Source organism: Astatotilapia calliptera, chromosome 7, assembly GCF_900246225.1.
Source record: "Astatotilapia calliptera chromosome 7, fAstCal1.2, whole genome shotgun sequence".
NCBI classification, from domain to species: Eukaryota; Metazoa; Chordata; class Actinopteri; order Cichliformes; family Cichlidae; genus Astatotilapia; species Astatotilapia calliptera.
In genome coordinates this window covers 11,628,062-11,649,711 of record NC_039308.1, presented here as the reverse complement: position 1 = coordinate 11,649,711, position 21,650 = coordinate 11,628,062, and the positions used below count along the sequence as shown (strand labels likewise).

At 40.0% G+C, this 21,650-nt stretch overlaps 1 protein-coding gene across 1 annotated transcript; it reads right to left on the bottom strand.

Annotated features, from left to right (window-relative positions):
* Positions 1-2,855: 2,855 nt before the first annotated feature.
* hip1r (huntingtin interacting protein 1 related) lies at positions 2,856-21,619 on the bottom strand. Its single transcript, XM_026173070.1, has 33 exons — positions 21,355-21,619; positions 20,970-21,033; positions 18,514-18,656; positions 18,367-18,423; positions 17,889-17,969; positions 17,139-17,215; positions 16,994-17,055; positions 15,864-16,004; positions 15,708-15,765; positions 15,439-15,514; positions 15,203-15,343; positions 14,987-15,109; positions 14,459-14,642; positions 14,278-14,366; positions 13,908-14,024; positions 13,708-13,809; positions 12,593-12,787; positions 11,558-11,668; positions 11,245-11,439; positions 11,011-11,158; positions 10,324-10,410; positions 10,132-10,239; positions 9,903-10,039; positions 9,519-9,629; positions 9,286-9,344; positions 9,156-9,186; positions 9,003-9,065; positions 8,305-8,405; positions 8,092-8,197; positions 4,643-4,766; positions 4,129-4,190; positions 3,255-3,890; positions 2,856-3,156 (listed from the first exon to the last, which is right to left on the bottom strand). The coding sequence occupies exons 1-33, from the start codon at positions 21,433-21,435 to the stop codon at positions 3,121-3,123; spliced, it is 3,906 nt and encodes a 1,301-aa protein (XP_026028855.1). The 5' UTR covers positions 21,436-21,619; the 3' UTR covers positions 2,856-3,120.
* Positions 21,620-21,650: the final 31 nt, after the last annotated feature.

Below are 21,650 nucleotides of genomic sequence, written 5' to 3'. Positions count from 1 at the left end.
TGAATCCAGAAATAACAGAACTGCATTCATATTTACTGATGTCATATTATATGAATTGTAACACTGGGTTATAATAACAATTATAGGAACAATGATATATAAAGGAATATTTCTAAATGTTAACAAAGAAGGAAAGAGAAGTTTAGGGCTTTGAGAATTTTACTGTTCATAAACCAGCAATCTAAACATTTAGATTTGTAAATTTTGTGTCAACAAATCTTTTGACAAATCGTCCCAGCTTTACTTTACACCTGACACTCATACTGAAGTCAGTTAGATGTATATATGAAGATCTTGCTGTGAGGCAGCAGTGCTAACCAACGTGCTGCCCACTTCTACAAATAAAACATTTTTACTCAGCTGTGCAATGTAGTTTGTAGTTTTTCAGCGTAAGTGTTTGAAAAGAAGAATAGCTGTCTGTGGGGGGAAATTAGCTGAGGCTAAGAAGGATGTGTGTTGTGCGGAAAGAGTTAGAGAACTGGATTAACTCTGTTACTTGAGGGCTTGAGTGGCTGAGGACCAGGAAGGGTCATTGTGCAGGTAGGGACATTTCTGGAAAGTCCTTCACCTTATAGGTGATAGATTCTGGTGGTAAGCAGCTGATGGTGAACTCAGATTTCCTCAGAGCAACATGAGGAGAACAGGAGAGGTTTTGCATGGCTTGGCACAGACTGGCAACAAGGTAACAAAGTTAGTCAATGACAAGCAGAGACATAGCAAAGACAATCTGGCAGAGATCTGCTACACCATCCAGCCCCCAGGTATGAGAAGGACAATCTGAGCAGAACTCCGCCCACAGGCAAACCCACAGAGCCCACTTCCACCTAGAACTCAAAGCGACTTTTACAAAGTGAGAGAGGAACAGAAAATAAACACAAAAACATCAGACCCTGTACAGACCATGACAACTATGTTGAGAAATGAGGGTTGAAATGTGGGGAGAGTTCAAACTGTGGATTTTTGAGAAATATAAGAGCAGGTTATCACTAGCTGGCTAACCTAAATGCTAAGATCCTCAGAAGTGAAAAATGACCATTGTGTGCTTATGTAAAAATTTTTAAGCCCAATAGCAAAAACTGTGACTAACAAAGAAAGGATAAAGCTTGAAGCATATGGAAGACAGAAAAATAAAAAATGAATAACATGCATTAATGCATGGTAAAGATGAGCTCGATGAATCATGGGAAGTCCAAGGTTAATCAAAAATGGAAGTTTTAAGCCACGTGACTGTTAAAAATCACATTCTTTAAGAACAGAGGAATGCCACTTTCAGGAAGTCAAACATCTTTCTTTTGTTTTTCAAGAGGAGCCAGAGGATCATAAGCAATGAGTCTGTAGGACTACTGATGATCAGGCTTTCAGATATCTTAAATGTAATAAATAAAGCACAGTCAAAAGACAAACAGCACCTTAACGAGAGAAACAAAAACAGATACACAAACTTAGCATCTTCTTGTGTGAGTGTGATAATGAGGGTGAGAAGCTAAAATAATGAATCCCCTTCCTTGCACAGAAGAGGCCTAGCCACGCTGGATCACAACTCCCAAGGAAGTGGGTCGACAACTACATCAGATCATGTGGCCATAAGCCCTTGAAACACCAAGTACTCACATCCCCAAGGAGGCAGCAACGAGGAGGGGCAGTAGGAGGGGCAACCCTTCATCTTCTATGACTATGTTGTACTGAAGTTGAGGCACAGCAACCCCAGACATATAGACATATACTGGCCACACAAACACAACAATGCACAAAAATACACATCCATCCATGTTGATGTGTGTATGAACAGAGGGTGGGTGCTGGGATGTAAAACTTGAGAAGGCGAGAAAGGAGAGTAGGCTCCAACTGGCTCAGTAGGTACCTCAATTCCCCATACTACCCTGCCACACAGTGGGAATAAGTGGGCCTACTGCAACCACATCCCGGAGCACCCCAACATCCAAGGCCAGAAAAAACAAGATAAGGGTCTCTTTTACAGAGTGAGGGAGGGTGGCTAAAGTCAAGAGTTGTTCATTGGGTGGGAACGTACTGCTTTGGCGACACATTTGATATGCATCTAGACAGAAAGTATTGAGTCCAGAACGACACCCAGGTGGCAAATTTCTGGGCATAGCCAGATGGTGCAACTGTCTACATCAATGAATAGTCTTCCAGATTAGGGCCATGGGAGCTGCAACCAAGAGCCGTTTTATTACTGTTGACCTTGAGTAAATTAATATGTCTGACTCTTATCTAAACAGATTTTGGCAGTGTTCTCAACAACAGCATTCACATAGCATTTGGGAGTTCATAAGCAGGTGGCAGCACCTGTTGGTGCGCCTTAGTATCAGTGGCGTCAGACACTTGGCCCTCAGCATCTGCTACCACTCTTTTCCTTGGTAGGAGGGGTTTAGGTGACTTTCTGCTTTATAGCATAAATTGGTCCAACAGATGAATATGAGTGAGACTGGTCATGTTTGATAGACACCATAGCTGAGAATGTTTAATTTCTGTGGTAGGAGTACAAGCATAAGATGTGGTTGCAGGTGAGGGATTAAGTGTTAAAGCTTCCTGTGCACATTCCCACTTAAATGCAACTTCCAGAGCTTGAAGCAGTAGATAGAAACCAGCAACAAGGAGTTACATTGCTGGCTCACCAGTGTTAGGGAATGCATCTGATACCAGCCTTATAAGTTCTGCAGCATATAGTCCTCCTGGTAGGATATGCCTGGATAACGGAGCCTTCGTGGCGGAAGCTGTTTTGCCACCAAACATTTTTGAAGGTTAATGTCTGACACTCATCCAGTGCTGTTGTCGTTAATGTGATCCAATCACAAAATGATTAAAATATTGTGAATAGAAAACCTAAAGAAAACTGAACAATACAACTTTATTTCAGACAATTATCTCATTTTTAATATAGCCATCAGTGTTATAATTCAAATATTACCATTTAATTTCCAAATTAAGAGCACAAAGAAATGTTGATTTGAAATTCCTCTAACACAACATTTTCAGGAGCCTTAACAAGTGATACATGTAGAGGTAAAAGTCAGTGTTTCCAAAATATGAAAGCATATTTTTTTTCCTCTAGTGAGTGATTAGCTTAAATCTTTAAGTCAGATTCTTCCTCAGTCAGCTTCAAGATTCTCCTGTTCCATGTTCACTCCGTTTGAACTGCCAATAGAAGAAAAACAGGACGCATGTAAACACCACCTACTCCAAATATCCTTGGGATAAGATGATTATAAAACTTTAGTAAGAGAAGCACTCACCGCATTCTTCAGCAAGTTCCCAGATTTGGTAAAGATATTTGTTTTTTTTAGGCTTAGTTTGGTGTGTTGCTCTGTGCTGTTATGTGAGGCAGCCTGGGTCTGTTTAGGCTGAGCAGGACTGGATGTGGGTTGTGAGGGTTGTGACAATGAATAAGAGTGAGGATTTAAGTTACTTTGGTTTGGAGTGTAGGGCTGAGATGGTGTGAAAGGCTGAGGTGGGATATAGGGCTGGTAAGGCGTGTAGGTCTGAGAAGGCGTGTAGGTCTGAGAAGGCGTGTAGGTCTGAGAAGGCGTGTAGGTCTGAGAAGGCGTGTAGGTCTGAGAAGGCGTGTAGGTCTGAGAAGGCGTGTAGGTCTGAGATGGCGTGTAAGACTGTGGCAGAGAGGAGGACTGTGTTTGATTCGGTGCAAAGGGATTTGATTGTGAAAAACCTGGGGTGTTTGAATAAGGTTGTGTCTGTGCAAAGGACTGGGGCACTGCAGTGGAGTCAAGCAGAGCAGGTGGTGGCGGTGGTGGGAAGCTATCAACTCCATCCCCTTCATCCCCTGACACACCAAGCTCGTAATGCCTCTTCCTCAGTTCCCCCAAGCGTACTCGCTCCTGTTCCAGCTGGCTCTCCAGCTGCAGCACCTTAACCTGAAAGATTCAAAGAGCACAAGATCTGGCAATGGCTTCCAGACGTCTAAAAACCCAATGACCTAGTCTAAGATCCAAAACTGTCATTGCATGTTTTTAACTACATTGATTTCACATAGTCACAATACTGTTTCTTTAAAAGGTGGCTTAACTTGTCTTATACATGATCCAGAACAACAAGCAAGTTGCACATAAGGACAAACAATTAAACAATCCATTCAGAGACATGTTATCTGACCTGAGCTTCCATTTCTTCTTTTTTAAGCTTGATCAGAGACATGCCGGAGAAGTCCATCAAGCCTGTAAAGGCAACAATATCAGTTGGAGTGTCAAAGCTGCATCATAGAATAATCAGCCAATTTCATGGTTACTTTAAGCATTTAAACATTTTGATTAGTCTGGTTGATTTTATGCTAAACTGCTGCTGATCAAACGGACTAATGAGATAGATGAACAAAAAACCCTCACAAGCCTTAAAGCTGTAGGCTAGCTCAGCTATGCTATGCTCAGTGGTAGACAGGTTGGCCCGCTGTTTAACACAGTTAAGTATTAAGCAGCAGAAAGTGTCAGAAATAAGAGGCCAAAAAAAGGGCTAAAGTAAGTGTTAAACTTACACTCACCAAGTTGTATAGATTTATTGTTTGCTTACATGTATGCTGCCATTTTTAGCCAAAACTATGCTGTTATTATAAAGGGTTACTAAAAATGTGAAGCATCAGCTATTTTCTTGCAACATGAGCTTCTCCTCTCACCGTGGTCAGAGATCTGCTGCTGCCCGTGTTTGGTGGAGGTGACGACCACAGCAGCCATGTCATTTACATGCCTTGAGGCCTGCTGCAGCGTATTCAGCTTCTTGTTGTTGCGGTCAGCTTTTACCTGGAATGAGTAGCAGTAAGTTTGTTTTCCATAAGGACAGTTTTTCACTATGTGGTGCATGTATGGGCACAGAGCAGGCACATTTCAAAGGATGTAACTGGGTGACCATGCTGGCTGAGGTGGTTCTAAGTAGTTACATAAAGTCACAGAGCTGTATGCATGTTTTGTCTTTGTTCTAGGTTTTAATGTAATAATGGCTATTTCTACCTCTTTGAGACTCAGTCACTGAAGTGAAGTTTCCCTTTAAACCTGAAAGGCTTAAAAGGGAAATTTCACTTCATAAAAAAACCACGTCTTTTGGTTTCATTGAGAAATCAAATTTGGAAAGTAACCAGCAACTTCCACTGTCACATAAAAGCCAAAAGGCTAAGAAGAATTAAATTCCTTCCAAAATGTAGCAAAGCAACAATCATCAATGCGCAACTGTGCAATTTTCACGGGACAGTAGTGAATCTGTTTCATTCCATGGTGTACTTGCTTGAAAAAAGAAAAGAAAAAGAAAAAAAACAAAACATCAAACAAATCACTTCATATTTGTATTTATAGAAAACAGATAGAAAGGCAATTGTACATTTTAGTAGCTTCACCATAATGCAAAAACAGCTTTCTGTTCATTCAGCTATAAAGATTGAGAAGAACATTCAGTAATGACAATTTTGAGTAACGCATCTGTGTGTATAATAATTTTAGAAAAAACCTGTAGCTATAAGGTACTTGAGGATGGTTTGGACAGAGTTAAAGGTGTAGTGAAGAGTGACCTATTGACCCCCGAACATTCATCTGAAGGTGTAAAAAGAACTGTTACTAAACATTGGCATATTTAACCTAGTACCTTAAAATAGCCTTTAATAGATCTCTTTTGTTAAGAAATTTGCTAAAACCAGAGAGATATGAATGAATGAAGGGTGGAACACCAAGGAATGCTGTGGATCAGCAGATACTTTTTTCCTTTCTTTTCATGCTTCGTATGATGTTCTTTCCCTTGAATGTAGAGCATTGCACACATTCTTTTATCACCTTTATGTTTTATGTTTCTAACATTGTGCTTAATGACACTGTTGTCGATTGGCATTTAGAGCCCATTTGGCATATATGTATGCCACTATCAGCTGCTTTAACTTGCACTGACAACAGTTTATTGCTGATACATGTCCAATTCTTTTTGCCCTTTGATAAATATAGTGAAGTGTTTGTTTGTTGTCAAGTGTTTGTTCACCTGGTAGTTTAAACCACATTTCCGTGGAGGCATTTTAGCCCACTCCTCTTGTTTTAGCCACACTGGAGAGTTTTTGTGCGTGAACATCATGTTTACAATCATGCCAAAAGAACTCTGTTGTATTTAAATTCTGATAATCCATGTTTCTCCTTCAGTGGATCATATGATCCAGCTCACTTTTGTTGTTTGTTAAAAAAACGAAAAACAAAACTGGATAGCCTCACTCTTGTCCAGATTTAGACCAAATATAGGTTATCAGTACTTTAACTGTGATGCAGGTGGCGCCAAAATTCAGACAAAAGAAAAAATCCTTAATTAATTATATTAAGTTTGATAGTAACAGCTAGTAACTTATAGTCCACAAATATGTTATTATATCAGTATCAATAAATTCATTTTATCCACGACCATGTTTACCTCACCTACTTTGACATGACATGTATGCAACAATTCAAGTTGAAAATACTGAGAAGTTTTTCTAATATTGAAGAGGCTAATTCATATATAACTGAAGTAACTGTACTCTGCTATATAAAAACATCTTAGAAACATGGTGTCTATCTAGATTGTTCTTGGAGTCATTTTTGACCTGGATATATCCTTCAAAATGCATATTAAACAAATATGTTGAAGGAGTTCATGCATTTATTACTTCCAGGTTGGACTACTGTAATTCATTATTATCAGGTTGTTCTAAAAACTCCCAGAAAAGCCTTCAGTTGACCCAGAAAAGAGAAAAGTGACAGGGACTAGAAAGAGGAAACATATTTCTGCCATTTTGGCTTCTCTTCATTGGCTCCCTGTTAAATCCAGATTGAGAGCTTCACTCTCAGACTGCTGGTATTCCTGTGGTTCCTTGGATATTTAAAAGTAGAAGGGGAGGTAAATCCTTCAGCTTTCAGGCCCCTCTTCTGTGGAACCAGCTCCTTTGATCCATTTCATCTCAGTAAATCAATAGTTGGTTGGGACTAGGTTTCACAGTGGATTAATAATGGATTGCATTTATATAGCGCTTTTCGAGACCCTCAAAGCGCTTTACAATTCCACTATTCATTCACTCTCACATTCACACACTGCTGGACGCAAGCTACAGATCTAGCCACAGCTGCTCTGGGGCAGACTGACAGAAGCGAGGCTGCCATATCGCGCCATCGGCCCCTCTGGCCATCACCAGTAGGCGGTAGGTGAAGTGTCTTGCCCAAGGACACAACGACCGAGACTGTCCGGCCCGGGGCTCGAACCGACAACCTTCCGATTAAAAGACCAACTGCCAACTCTTGAGCCACGATCGCTCCAATTCACCTAAAACCTTGGCTGATTGCGACCCACACCCATTTCCCTCATTGGCTCATGTGATTAGGTAGAGGATCAACAGGGGGTCCGTGACCCTCTTGGGGACACTCCCATAGGGCTTAAAATCAGGGACTCCACCAATTGCTGCAGTGAACTTGGGTTTATGTGACTAGATGCTTTATACCATAAATTGGTCCAACAGATGAATATGAGTGAGACTGGTCATGTTTGATAGACACCATAGCTGAGAATGTTTAATTTCTGTGGTAGGAGTACAAGCATAAGATGTGGTTGCAGGTGAGGGATTAAGTGTTAAAGCTTCCTGTGCACATTCCCACTTAAATGCAACTTCCAGAGCTTGAAGCAGTAGATAGAAACCAGGAACAAGGAGTTACATTGCTGTTAGGGAATGCATCTGATACCAGCCTTATAAGTTCTGCAGCATATGCTCCTCCTGGATGACCTTCACAAACATTAGGCTTAAATGACTTTTTCAAGCTAGATTTTGGTAGTTTTTTTCCCCCTTAATAAATAAAATCATTATTTAAAACTGGATTTTGTATTTACTTGGTTTATCTTTACCCAATATTAACATTTGTTTGATAAACTGAAACATGTAATTGGGAAAATATGCAAAAACACAAGAAATCAGGCAGAGGGCAAATGTGTTTTCACAGTATTGTTAATTTAACAGAGGAGTGCTGGTACTTTTTTTTTTTTAAATTCCACATTTCTTCAAGATTCGAGAGCCTGAACATGACTTTGTATGTTGATACCTAACAAACCAACACAAATATGTTTGACATGAGTTTGTACCTTGGAAGCAGCAACTAGCTGAGCAGTGCTTGCAGCAATCTCATGTGAGCAGGCGATGAGCTCCTCATATGTGCCTTTTTCACCCACAACCCGGTCAGCTGAGTCCCTAAACATGAAAGTAAACCATCCATTTACAGTTTTATTTATTATTTACAAATTGTATTGTTCAGAATATCAATCAGTAAGTGGGTTTTGATAAATTTCTGAACTTACAGCAGCTGTGTGGCCCCCCAGCCCACAGCTTTGGAAGCAGAGATGAGTCCTTCGGTCCAGCGAGAGTTTTTGGCATAGAATTCAGTAACAGTTGCTGCACCCTGACAGCACAAATGGAACAAATGGGTCACTCGATAAAACACCAACTGCAGATTCTGCTTCTTGCTCATTGCCAAAATTTAGCAAAATGCTAAAACACTGGATATATTGAAATTTATAGGTAAGACTGTTAGTTGTTCAAATGGTATCACAATGGAGAAGATAATTGGAGCCTCTCTTCCCTCCATCACAGACACTATTCGCACCCACTCAGCATTGTGGAAGACCCCACGGACCCCTCACACACACACACTCTGCTGCCTTTTGGCAAGTGTTACCAGAACATTCAGGGCCTCACTGCCAGACTGCGAAACAGTTTCTTCCCCCAAGCCATCAGACTGTTGAACACTCAGTGACTGGACTGACACACACACACACACACGTCTGTAAGCCCCACTCACACACAATTTTGCTCGAGAGCTTTTAGCTCTAAAAAGGCCACTTTTACATGTTAATGTGAAGAAGAATAAGGTAATAATAATAAAGGATAATCATGATTTTTCCCACATTTTTTCCATTCTGCATCGTGTTTGATGAATAAAAAGACAGAATGTCTGAACTTGTCCTGCAATTTTATCTTTAGGGTGACATCAACTTACCCTTCCTCCTTCCACAATGTCTTTCTGTAGGTCAGTAGCAGCAGTCACCAGCATGTGAACAGCCTGGAGAGAAGAGAGAGCACCACAGTAAATACAGGAAACAAGAGTTAACTAAAGTTCACAAAATTATTTGAATATTGCCCACTTTCCTACCTTCATCAGGTCTGAGCAGGATCCCAGGATACTGTGATGAAGCAAACACACAGATTGTAAGTAAGAGAGGAGGAAAATAACCACCACAGAAATAAATAATTTTATGATGATTCTTTAGGATTTTTCTTACTTCTGATTGACCTCCAGTTTGACACCAGTATTGTCTTTCTTTGCCTGACTCAGTATTTCCTATGAAAAAAAAAAAAAAGAAAGAACAGATGTCTATGTGAGATAAATGATAGAAATATAATTCAGAGAACAGTAGCTTTGCGTAGACAGGTCATAGTAGAGAATGCTTATTTTTGATATATCAAAAAGATCATCTTATATATATTTTATAAATTATCTGATGGTTGTTCTTACATCCATTCGCAAGACAGCCTCTTCAATGGCAGAAGATGTGGCGAGCATCTCTTTGTCCACCATGCTTCCTAGTTCTTCTTTTAGCACATCATGCCCTTTCGGACGCAAATCCTAAACAAGAGTCACACAGTTACAGCAAACATGAGTCTCAGTAGCGAGTATTGAGAGGTCAAGTTCAGGATCTTTGGAAACCTGCAAAAAAGTTGGCACTTTTCTTGCCATTATCTCAATAACATGGAAACATGGTCATGGAGGGAGCGGTTCACTGCTCACCCACCCTCATTTTCAATTTTACACATACACACTTGACAATTTCTCTCTCTCACACTCATACATACACACAATACTGTCTTGTTAATTGGTTAAATATAAATTCAGTCCCACCTGTCCTACAGCGAGGATGCGTTGAACAGTATAGCGTATTGCAGACGGGTCTGCTCGCTGTAAACTCGCCTGAATCTTCAAATCCTTCAAGAAGTGAAGGCAGTGATTGGCACAGTCCCGACAGCTGTCAGTCAGATCTGTATGAGTCCAACACACAGCATTCAACTTTCTGTGTAGAAAATATTTAGCAAGTGTTACGACAGTTACAACAACTATGTACGTTTCTTACAGTTCGCCTGGTCGACAGGGGCTGAGTGAGATGTTGCCGATCCGTTAACAATTGTGTCAGCAGCAAGGTGGGAAAACTGTGTGACTGCTCTTAGCAAACCACTGGCATCTAGACAGAACAGGGAAGGATTAAACAAACTAATCAGTTGATGTACCTGACTTGAACTGAACACACCCACAATTCCCAACGTACCATTACTGTTTCCCAGATAGGCCGAGTGGCTCTGCTGCATTTTGTCAATAGAATTCAGGGTGATTTCCGCTCGGTTCACCAAATAATCTGTCAAACACAAAGAACTGATCAAAAACAAACTGTATGGAAAAGCAAAATGGCAAGGTCTGAGGATTAAAGATTTTTGGTTACCATGTTAATTTATTGTATAAAGTTTTGTGTAGCTGTGCTGAAGTAACAACTTATAGTTTTCCATCATGATGAATCGTTAAATGTGTGTGTAGACTGAATCTTTATTTTCAGTGGAGGATTTTCCATATCATAATGTGCACATCTGCACATCTGTGTTGAAGATTGCTGTTGCTATTGAATGCTATGAGTTATATGAAGAACTTCAGTCATCTCTGAAATTTAAAAGGCATCAGCCATGTGTTTACTTTCTTCGTGTGTTTCCTCAAACAGATGAACCAATGTCAATATTTATTAATGTCTTAGAATAGAGGTTTGCTGATTTTATTCAGTTTGTTTTGTTTTTGTATTAAAATGCCTATTCTATGGCTTTTCTTTGGTTATATAATGTACTGCACACTTTTCAAACACATGGGCAACTGAATGCAAATAAATAAAAAGCTTCCGTCCTTAAAATATTTTTTAAAAACTCTTTTTAAAGGGATTTTCTTTGAGGAGGGAAAATAATAGTGATTTTACCAGGAGAGCTGATGCAGCGGACATGTATAGGGTCATCCAGTTTGGCCACAGCGTCCAGTATGATGCCCTCAGCTTCCACCACTGCACACTGTAGCAGACAAAACTGCTCCTCCTGCAGCTTCTGGGCTAGCTGACTTTCACGAGAAGCCTGATTTATCACACACACATACACACGAAGTTAATAATTAGTCAGTTATAAAGTCTTAAAATAGAGCGACAAACAGAAAACTGGACCTGTTGCTGTAACTGGGCATGTAAGCCTCCCAGTTCCATGCTGCTCCTCTGCCTCTCCTGCTCTAGAGAGGACTGTTGAAGATGAGTTTGTTGTCTGAGGGTTTTCAGCTCAGCCTCCTGTTCCCGCATCATACGCAGCAACCCCTCCTTTTCCACCTGCAGCCCTGCCAGTGTGTTGTTTAGCTGGGTACCACTCTGAGAAACAGATTTTAAAAACGTTTTTCCATTTACAAATAAGTCTTATCTTATAATCTTCAAGGCTTGTAGATGCTAGAAAATAAGTTTACAGCAGTTTTGATCTAAATGTTCTGACCATTTCTTTGCTTTGCAGGATGTTGTTTGCTTGTGTCAGTTCTGCTCGTGTGGATTCCAAATCTCGCTTGAGCCTGTCAATTTCCAACTTCTGTGCTGCATTTATGGCAAGCTACAGGAAACACAGAAGACACAGAAAAGCAGACAGAATTATATTATACAACAAGTTTAGGGGCACTTTTGTGCCAATTATAAATGCTTCCAGTACAGCAAAGAAAAACACAATCATCAATGAGGCAAATAAAGTAAAAGTAAACACAAGACAGAGCTGTGTTTGATAAGGAAGTAAAAAGAAAGATGGGCCTAAGTGGTTCAAGGCTGAACAACCAATATCATGACAAAGGTCAGGCAGTCCTTTTACACGCAGTGTTACAGATGTTGTACAGAGGCTATAGGAGGGAGACAATATGTGGAATAGAAATCTGGTTCTGAGGCTTTTAATCTTAGCTTTTAAAGTCTGACAGTGTTACAGGACTGTCATGCCAAGTTAATGGAGCACTCAACCAGTTTGGAAAGTTCATTTAAAGATCACTAACATGGCTTGATACCTGGATATTTATAGCTCTAAGGAGTAAGTATGATTTTATAATGTAGTTTAACATAAAGAGGTTAAAACTGAATTGATATTTGAACATGTCTTAAACAAAGCTACTGAGCCAATTCAATTTTATTGTATTTATATCGCACCAAATCACAATAAAAGTTGCATAGTGCTTTGAACTGCAATTGAAAAGACCCTACAATAATACAGAGAAAACACATAAGCAAAGCGTTACAGATATCAAAATACCAAAGTGTGGACATTTTTTGCAATGCCTGAAGACGAAATCTTTCCATTCATCCTCTGCTACTTATTCAATTCAGTGTTGTGGTTGGGTACCTAACCTAGCTGTCACAGGGCAAGAGGAGGGATAAACCCTGGATAGGTTGGCAGTCTATTCCTGAGCTAATACATTATTGATATATTAATATCATTAGCCCTGTGAAAGACATGTTGTATTTCACTCTGGACCTTTTAGTGATGCGTGTTTCAGACCTGCTGCTGTAGCTGAGCTCTCAGATCCTCCAGCTCTCGGTTGGTCCTGTCTCTCTCCAAGTCCAGGGAGCTCTGCTGCAGTTGTGCCTGTTGTCTCAGAGTGGTAAGCTCTGCATCTTTTTCTCTTGCAGAGCGTAGCAGCACTTCCCGCTCAGCCTGCAGAGCTGTCAAACTGCTGCTCACCTGAGATCCCTCCTAAAGAAACACAAAGACATCTTGAGAACTCATACTCATATGAGAACTCAATGCCCAATGTGTTTTTGGCATTGGTTATCAGGCACCAAGATGCTTTCAACACTCTAGAGCCTATCCCAGGTACTATAGGATGAGTCTGAGAAGTACGTGAGGATGGGATATATGCGACGACAGACAGTAGTTAGGTGTGCGGTAGATGTTAAAGATGGGTTCAAGATGGAGGCAAGACTAGATGAGGGATTGGCTCTGAGCCCCTTATTGTTTGCAATGGTGATGGACAGGTTAACAGATGAGGTCAAGCAGGAGTAAAGGTGAAGCTGCAAGGAGCAATAGTGATGGTAGATGAATTTTTTATAACTGGGGTCAACAATTCACATAAACAGACAAGCACAAGCGAGGGAAGAAGAGACTGCAGGCAGGGTGGAGACAAATGTCAGGGACAATTAGTGACAGCAGGATAGCAAAAGTCAGGAGGACAAGCTAGAGGTAGAAAAGTTAAAGATGTTACGTTTTTCATTAGGGGTAAAGAGGACGGACAGGATTAGAATTACTATATCAGAGAAATTAGTACATTGAGGTCGACCATTATGAAGACAAAGTTAGGGAGGCAAGGCTGAGATGGTTTGGATATATGCAAAGGAGGGCTAGAAGCTATACTGGAGAAAGGTTGTTAACTTTAGAGCTGCCAGGCAGGAGGAAAAGAGGAAGGACCACTGCAAAGGATTCGTGGATGTAGTGAAGGAGGACATGCAGAGGGTTGGTGTGACAGAGAAGGATGCTTGGAACAGGTTGAGATGGAGGCAGATGGCCAGCTCTGGCAACCCCTGAAAGGAGCAGCTGAAAGAACAACAAGGGTTTTCCCAAAAGTCTAAAAATAGATGTGTTCTGCCATGAAATCTGTGGTCATATTACAGTCTTACCTTCTCTTTACTCTCCAGAGTACTGCGCAAGGTGGCAAGCTCTGCTCTTTGCTCCAGCAGTTCTTGGTTCAGGCGGTCCACCTCCATCTGCTGCTGATTCATCTGATCAGGACGAAAAAAGAAAAAGAAAGAAAGAAAAGATCAATAGTGACAACAGCTTTTGTTCATCAACACAAAACTATGTCTGATGCAGGTCTTACCACATTGCTTTTCTCCCGTCGTAGATTTTCCAGCTCAGTTTCTAGCTGATATTTAGCCCTCTGCAAATCATCGTGCTCTTGTTTGGTGCTTGACATAATCTTCACCGTTTCTGTATTCTGCACATGATTAAAATACATTCCATAATAACTAAGAAGGTAAAGGCTGTGTTTCTCATTGCTACAAAAATGAGAAACACAGGAAAACAGCAGGATGGGGTCTGTAAGAAGGTAACAAAATTCACCTATCACCATCTCCAATTATCTCTATCATTAATTGAGTTGAACAATGTGGTTCAACGTTCTAATTTCAATTTTTAAAAGGCGACAGCTAAGGAAGTTAAAAATAAACATAAAAGAAACTGCAATTTACCTTCTTCATTAGGTCAGCATGGCTGCTAACCAGCTCTGCATGTCTCTCTTTAAGTTGAGTGAAACGAAGCTCTGCTGCTTGAGCTCTGCCTGTGTAGTTAGGAAGAAGATGCACCTTTTTACTCAGTTTTAGCTCTTTTTGTATTGCTAATTCAGCTGCATGCTCACATCTGAACTCTCACCATCTGCCTCCTTGAATCCAATCTGTGCCCCGATGTTAGCCACATTAGTGCTTCGTAAAGCCTCCACTTCCATGCGCAGGTGTTCGTTTTCAACCATTGCCATCTGCTTGTGGGTGCGCTGCTCCTCGACCTCAGCCTGCAGTCGGTTCACTTGACTCTTTAACTCTGTTACACACCTCTGAGCCTGGGGAAGGAAGAAGAAACTTACAATTATTGACAAGGACTTCTTGTCTTGCTGTTTTGGTTAATTTGTGAACAACACAGAAACAAACACATTTTACAATTACAAGCTGTAAATGAGACATTTGAACATAAACTTGGTAATGTTTCAATATGACTTTCAATATACAAGTCCTAATGAATGCACAATGATCACAATGTATCAATATCACCAATCACAAAGCAGAGGATGCTACAGTTAGCATCCTCTTAGCCATCATATGGAAGGACCATGGCTGACTGCATAGAGGAAGGGTTTTCAGATTTATGTGACCAGCCACTCCAACACTGTCATCTTATCCCATTTACCTCATTCTTGAAGATCTGTAATTCTGGTTTCAGAACATCTAGCTCTCTCTTCAGACTGTCATTTTCCATTTCTCTCTGCTCCACTGAAGAATCAGGTGTTCTCATTTGGTTGAGCAGATAGTACTGGTTTGATAAAAAGCTACATATCAGCACTGACACCACACAAAGCTGGTGGAATTTCAAAGTACCATATCCTCTGACAACTATGTACCATACCTGTGGCATTTGAGAAGCTTCTCTAAACTCTGGTTGTGGCTCCACATCCTCCTCCTCCTCATGATGCTCCTCATTTGGCGTCACTACTACTGGTTTTTTGTACTCAGCCAAGGCAGCGGCTCGGAGGAAGTTTGGAGGAGCCTGAGGGGCAATGATACAATTAACATACACAAAAGGCACAAAAACAGAAGGAGCAAAGCACGTATATGTTAAAAAAAGAAATCTGTGGCACTTACATCTGGGAGATCTGGGATCTGGATGAAAGTTTTAAAGAACTCCATTTCTCTGGCTTTGTCAAAGAACTGTGTGAGGCTACAGAAAAAAATAACAGTCAGTGTCAGACCTCTTCTTTTAAGGTCACTGTCGTTCTTTGTCGTTTTCAGATTTTTATTTACATGTTTTTCATTGTAATGGAAATTAGGTTTTAGCTACCACTTAAACAGCAAATGTATTTTACTTTGTTCCTGTTAAATAGATTAGTGAGTTTCTCTAATAAATAATTCACCTCATAAACAGATCACGGAACCGGTCTCTGTGTCCAAGAAGAACATCTGGAGAAATGCCTGTGACGAAAAGGTTATGATTGATTTAAGGCATTTTTTAAATAATGCTGACTATTTCATGATTTATTTTAATAAATAAATATTTGTTTTTCACTCACGGCTGTGAAGCTTAAACAACAATCGCACACAGAAGTGATAGAGAAAGCTGCAGTCCTGTATGAGAGGTATGAGTGGCATCAGTCTGCACTGCCCAGCTGGAGTTGTAGATTTGGCCTGGTTGGCCTCCACCTGGCGAAATACTATTTGGCATTAAAGCCAAATTAGGGAATTTGATTAGGGGTTTTTAACTTGCTGAAGAACAGAATGAACACTAATGTGTTGGTTCAAACTATCTATTTTTTAGGTAAACTAAGGCGTATTATTTCAAGGAATCTCCAGTTGGCGTGGTGCAGAAAACACGACACACTACAGTAATGTACAACATTTGCAGTACAACTTTTACAAAATGCTGCAGCCCTCCTTTTGACTCTTGTGAAGAGACACCAACATATTACTCCAGTGCTTGCTTCCCTTCATTGGCTTCCAGCGAGTTTTAGAATTAAATTTAAAATCTTACTTTTGACTTATAAAGCGCTAAATGGCCAGGCACCAGACTATTTGTCTGACCTTTTGCAGCTTTATACGCCCTCTAGAGCCCTTTGATCAAGTGATCATATACTCCTTATCTTACACAAGTCTAGGATGGTTCATAGAGGGGATCGGCGTTTGTGGTTGTGGCGCCGAAAATGTGGAACGATCTACCTCTCCAGAAAGCACTTCTGGATGGATGCAAACTGCATTTCGTTGCCCTGTACCTGTGCATGTGCAATGACAATAAAGTTGAATTCTATTCTATTCTATTCTCTCCACATTAGAAAGGCCCCAACTGTCACATCTTAAAACACATTTTTTTCACTTTGGCTTTTGATACTGCACGAGAGTTACCAATTCTTTTTATCCTAATTTCCTTTTAATTTTCTTACCTGTTGTTGATGTTAATGTCACTGCTTAATTATTACTTTGTACAGCACTTTGGTCAACTCTCTGTTGTTATTAAATGTGCTTTATAAATAAATAAATGAAATGAAAATAATGTCAGAAAGTATTGAGAGACTGATCAAAATATTCCTGGTTTAAGTAGCAACTTATTCTAAACTAGTTACTAGTATTGTGTGTGTGTGGGTGTGTGTGTGTATATATATATATATATATATATATATCTATAAAATGACCCTCCTAACGGACTAACCTGTGTCAGCCATCTTGAGTCCAGCATCCAGGTAATCCAACAGCTCCTGTGTCATATCCAGCCTACAATATAAAACATTTAACAAGAAATATTCAAGCAGAACTGAAACACATTACCTGTGCTTAAAAAAAAGTGGACGACTTACACTTTGTTCATGTCACTTCCTGCTTCCTTCTCCAAAGTCTCATCACTGGCCTCCAGGTTGCCTGGGATAACCTTGTGCTGTAAAAAAAAAAAAAAAAAAAAGTCATATTATGCTACTTAATTAAAACAACTGATTAAGGAACCCTTTCCTGTAGCACATGGATGTTAGCTGCCTACAGACAAGAAAGCCTGTATTGTACTAATTAAAGGTTTTCTAAAAATTCTGTACAATTGTCTTTAATTGCCAGAAATGTTTAACCTTTATTTATGAGAGAGTAAAACTGTTAATACACTTCTTTTGGAAGTGTTTCCAGGATTATGATGGGCACACAAAGAAAGCTCTGTTTGGTTAGGATCTGAGGCCTTTAACTAAGGCTAATAGAAGCAGTGAAGGCAAACTGCGTCCAAACTTTTGACTGATACAGTACATGCTCGTGTTTTTCCTCCTTTTTTCACGCTTAACTGACTGCCATTTGGATTAGCCGCTTTTTATGTTTTTTGAAATGTTAAAGGTATATAGTATGGTCCGTATATGGTAAGGTATATGAGCAGTTCAATTTAAGTACAACTGTACTTACAGTAGTAAGTACAGTTTAAGTACACAGGAGATTGTGTAAGTCTGCATGTGGGTAGGAACAGCAATACAGAGCATTTTGTTTCTAGTTCTTGAAACAAGAAAGCAACAAAACACCGATTATGCTGTAAAAATGTACCTTTGTTCCAACGTAACACTAAAATTATGAGTAATTACCTTTTTATGAAATTCCATTTTTTGGCAGAGGTATTTGGAAGACAAGGCGACAATGTGCCCATATCGATCATGCAAGTTTCCCTGGACAGGAAAGAAAAAAAACAGAACAAAAAAAAAAAGAAAGAAAAAAAAAAAGAGTTTGTTGCTTAGAAAACAATCATATTTAAACTGAATCACCTTACTAACCCAACAACCAACTCAGTCAACACAAATATTTTAATAAATATTAATGCGAGTCATACTGATGTTTCCAAATATGGACAAACAAAACCACCAATTTAAAAAAAATAAACAAAAACAAACAAAAAAGGACTATTTTAGAAATCAACATCTTAAAAAGGTGAAACAAAGATGCATGTAACTGCAGATCTTTTTACAAACTCTCAATATGAAAAATAAAGCTTTTTAATAGATAAACCTCCAAACTGTATTCTCTAGTTTAAATATAAGCTGCGGCTTCAATATGGCAGCTACTCACCCAGAGGGTGCCCATATCTTTCACATTACGACAGTATCTGTAAGAATCCGTCACCACCTGTACATCAAACAGACACAAGAGATTACATATCACCAACCGGAGTGCGGGAGAGTATAAGGTGAAGGAAATGCAAAAAACTGAACTTACATTTCTGTGTCCATCCCTGAGGATTTTGTGAACCAGATAGCAAAACTTCCAGCTCACAATGGAGTTGCTGGATAGAGGTAGGTTCAAGACATACGACCAGAAGGCCGTAGCTCCACCCTCTTTATGAGTTCCCATGATGATATCTGTACAGCTGTCAAGGAGACTCCCAAGTACCAATGCACAAACAGTTCAAAGAAAGTACGGACACACTATCGCAGTCGACTGTCAAACTGTCTGAAAAATGAATGCAGGGTGGCAAAGCCTTCAACAGGCAACCTTTTTAACTGGTTGGCAGGGTGGTGACTGCTCTGGTTGAAATAAAAAAAATCTGAGAATATCTGGTTGATCTGAGAAGATTTAAATTATGACTTCAGTAAATGTTTTCCCGATACATTCATTTACTCAGTCCCTAGTTTGAAATTGTACTAAATACAATATGTTCATTTTGTAAATTAAGGCCCCACTTACTGGGTGTCCCCTGATAACGACTGTGTTACGGCTATTCTTCCCGTCCCATGCAAGGACACCTGGATTGGCTGGAGGACTGTTTACTTAGCCTGATAGGCCGAAGGACACTGTCTCAGCTAAACTATGGACACGCACACACATACACTTACACTGATAAGCACTCACTCATCCCCCCTCCCTTTCCAACGCCTTCGATGCTTGTGCCCTACCGGGGAAGATGGCAGTCAACTGGACCAGCGCAGATATGCTGCAGGACCGGATGCGCTGTATACACCGGCTCTCTCTTACCCTTTACCGCCCCTGTTGCTTGTCTTGTGTTTCTATGGTGTATTGATAGTCATGTGCTTTTGTGCTGAGGTGTTTTTTCTGTTATCAAACTGTTCTCCCACTAGGAGCTCAGTCTGAGTGGAGTTTTTTTTCTCCTCCTCTTACCTCATGTAGTGTATTTTCGTTGTTTTTTTCCTATCAGCCTACCTTTCTGACATGTCTCCCCAATGTGATGTTTGTGTAAAGTTGGTCAGAAGGTTCCTTTGTAAGTGCGCATGCGCCATTAGCGTGCTGCCTGCTGTAACCCTAATTTCCCTCGGGATTAATAAAGTATTCTGATTCTGATTTATTGCATTTTAATACAATTTATGATTTGGGCTTTCAAAAATTATGAAAAAATCCTGGGGGGAATTAGTTGTTTTCATTCACTTTTTCTATTAAGCTTTCATTCTGAATTGTAATTCAAACAAACCCCCTGCACATCAGAGCGGTGTGCTTCCACCCCTCTGTGGCTATCAGTTTCAGTCACTCTGGCTACTGTACAGGTCTTCTGAGAGTCCACTGGCCCCTTGGCTCCCTTTGCTCACCGTAGATGCCTGGTGGTGCCCATGTGAAATTGGTTCAAAAACACCACCACAATCAGGACTTAACTCTCCTGGATCCATGACGACCACTTGGTCCTCTCACCTCTTTTTGTTTTCTGTTTAAATTATACTGACAGCTTAATAAATCCCTGTAACAGTTTAATACAGTTCAATAACTGCATGAGGTTTTCTAAGTGACAATAAACACAAGCATAACATTGATTGCCATAACTGAGCAGTTTCATCATAAAAGGAGAGACTGACACCGCTCGGATCATATGAAGAGATAGAATCCCTCAGTTCCTCAATTAGATCAACATCACAATTATGATTTTTTTTTAAAAAGAGATGGTGACAGTGGATAAGCTTAAGACAAAGGGGGAGAGAAAGCAATGGTTTATATACAGTCAACATATTTTACACACGCTATGGCTTTGATCTAGGGACAACTGCTGGTCAGTTCACCACTTTACCATACACTGAAATATTCCAAACATTACTGCATGTATAGTCAAAGTTGAAGAGTGTTGGACAGTTGAAAACTCAAGAAATCACGTATCTAAACTGATTGACTGATACATTTCTCAGGCTGTTATTTGCCAGAGGTGGGCGATAACTAAAGTTGATAACTAAAAAAAGGTGTTGAGGGTCTCCATCAGATAATTCTTTTTAAAGAAAATGTTATGTTAACTTTAAAATATGTTAACTGACAACTTTACAAAGACTTTCAGCAAAGTTGATCAAAGGCATATTGTGACTTTTTGCAATTAATAATCCATTTTTTTAAAGGAGAGGTCCTGATTCCCCCCCCCCTCCGGTATTGCCAACAACTTTTCACTCATGCATTCAAATGTCTAAATGTCTCAAGATGCTCTCCAGAATGTGACATTTAGCACATACACTGAGGATCCCCAAAAGCCGAATCTCAGTTGCTTTTCTTTAATTTGATACCTATGAAGCCTACCCAAATACCTTACAGGGATTCGGTTTTATTTCCTTAGCAAATGTTAGCATTGTCCCAATAAGCCAGTCAGCATGAGCTATTTATAAAAAAAATAAAGATGTATCTATGAAATTGTATTTGTTTTGTATATCCAGTAAGCCTGGTTAGCAGGAAACCTGCTGTTAAAAGGATACTGCGTACATGTTTGTCTTTTGGTGGTGTTTCAGCTGTGGTGACAGCTTTGCTGATGCTGTGGAGCTAAAAGAAATGAAAGAAGAGCAATCAGGACACGAGGAACTAGTTAACACAGCCACATCAGATTGAACTTCAAGATTAAGACATGACAGAAATAACACCAGTGAATTTCCTTGACACGTGATATATTTAACAAGATTTTCCACTAATATGTCAGAAGAAGTGAAGAATTTGACATTTCGATACTGTCTGGTAGTACCCATTTGACAGTTAAAACTAGTTATCATCAAGTACACGGTGTGAACAATAAGGAAGACTTTAAAATCCACAGATTGGGGGGAAAGACATCAAAAAGTTATCCGTCACAGGAACAAAGTGACTAACCTGTTGTTTTCCGAACTGTTCTTTCTCCGCAGCCAAAGCCTTTTCCGTCTTATTATCACTCTTATTCTTCGTTTTACTCATGTTTTCACCGAAAAATAGAGACACATAAATCCAAAGTGGTCCCACACACAGGTTCAGGCTCCTTGTCCGTGCTCTCGCGCCTCGTTAAACCACAAAGGTGAGTCAGGTGCGGCGCGCGCACGTCACCACAATCCTGCTGGTTTGGCTAGCTCCTTCAAATTACCACAGGATGCTTTAAAAAAGCTGTCCGAACAAAGCAGCTTCCATCCAAACCC

What these genes read in the sequence shown, in the direction of transcription:
- hip1r (XM_026173070.1), bottom strand. Translation starts at nt 21,435, where the DNA reads ATGAGTAAAACGAAGAATAAGAGTGATAATAAGACGGAAAAGGCTTTG. An exon ending in ACTCAAGATGGCTGACACAG is followed by an intron (nt 16,005 to 16,993) that starts GTTAGTCCGTTA and finishes AATGCCAAATAG; the next exon opens with TATTTCGCCAGGTGGAGGCC. An exon ending in GTTGTTTAAGCTTCACAGCC is followed by an intron (nt 15,766 to 15,863) that starts GTGAGTGAAAAA and finishes TTTTCGTCACAG; the next exon opens with GCATTTCTCCAGATGTTCTT.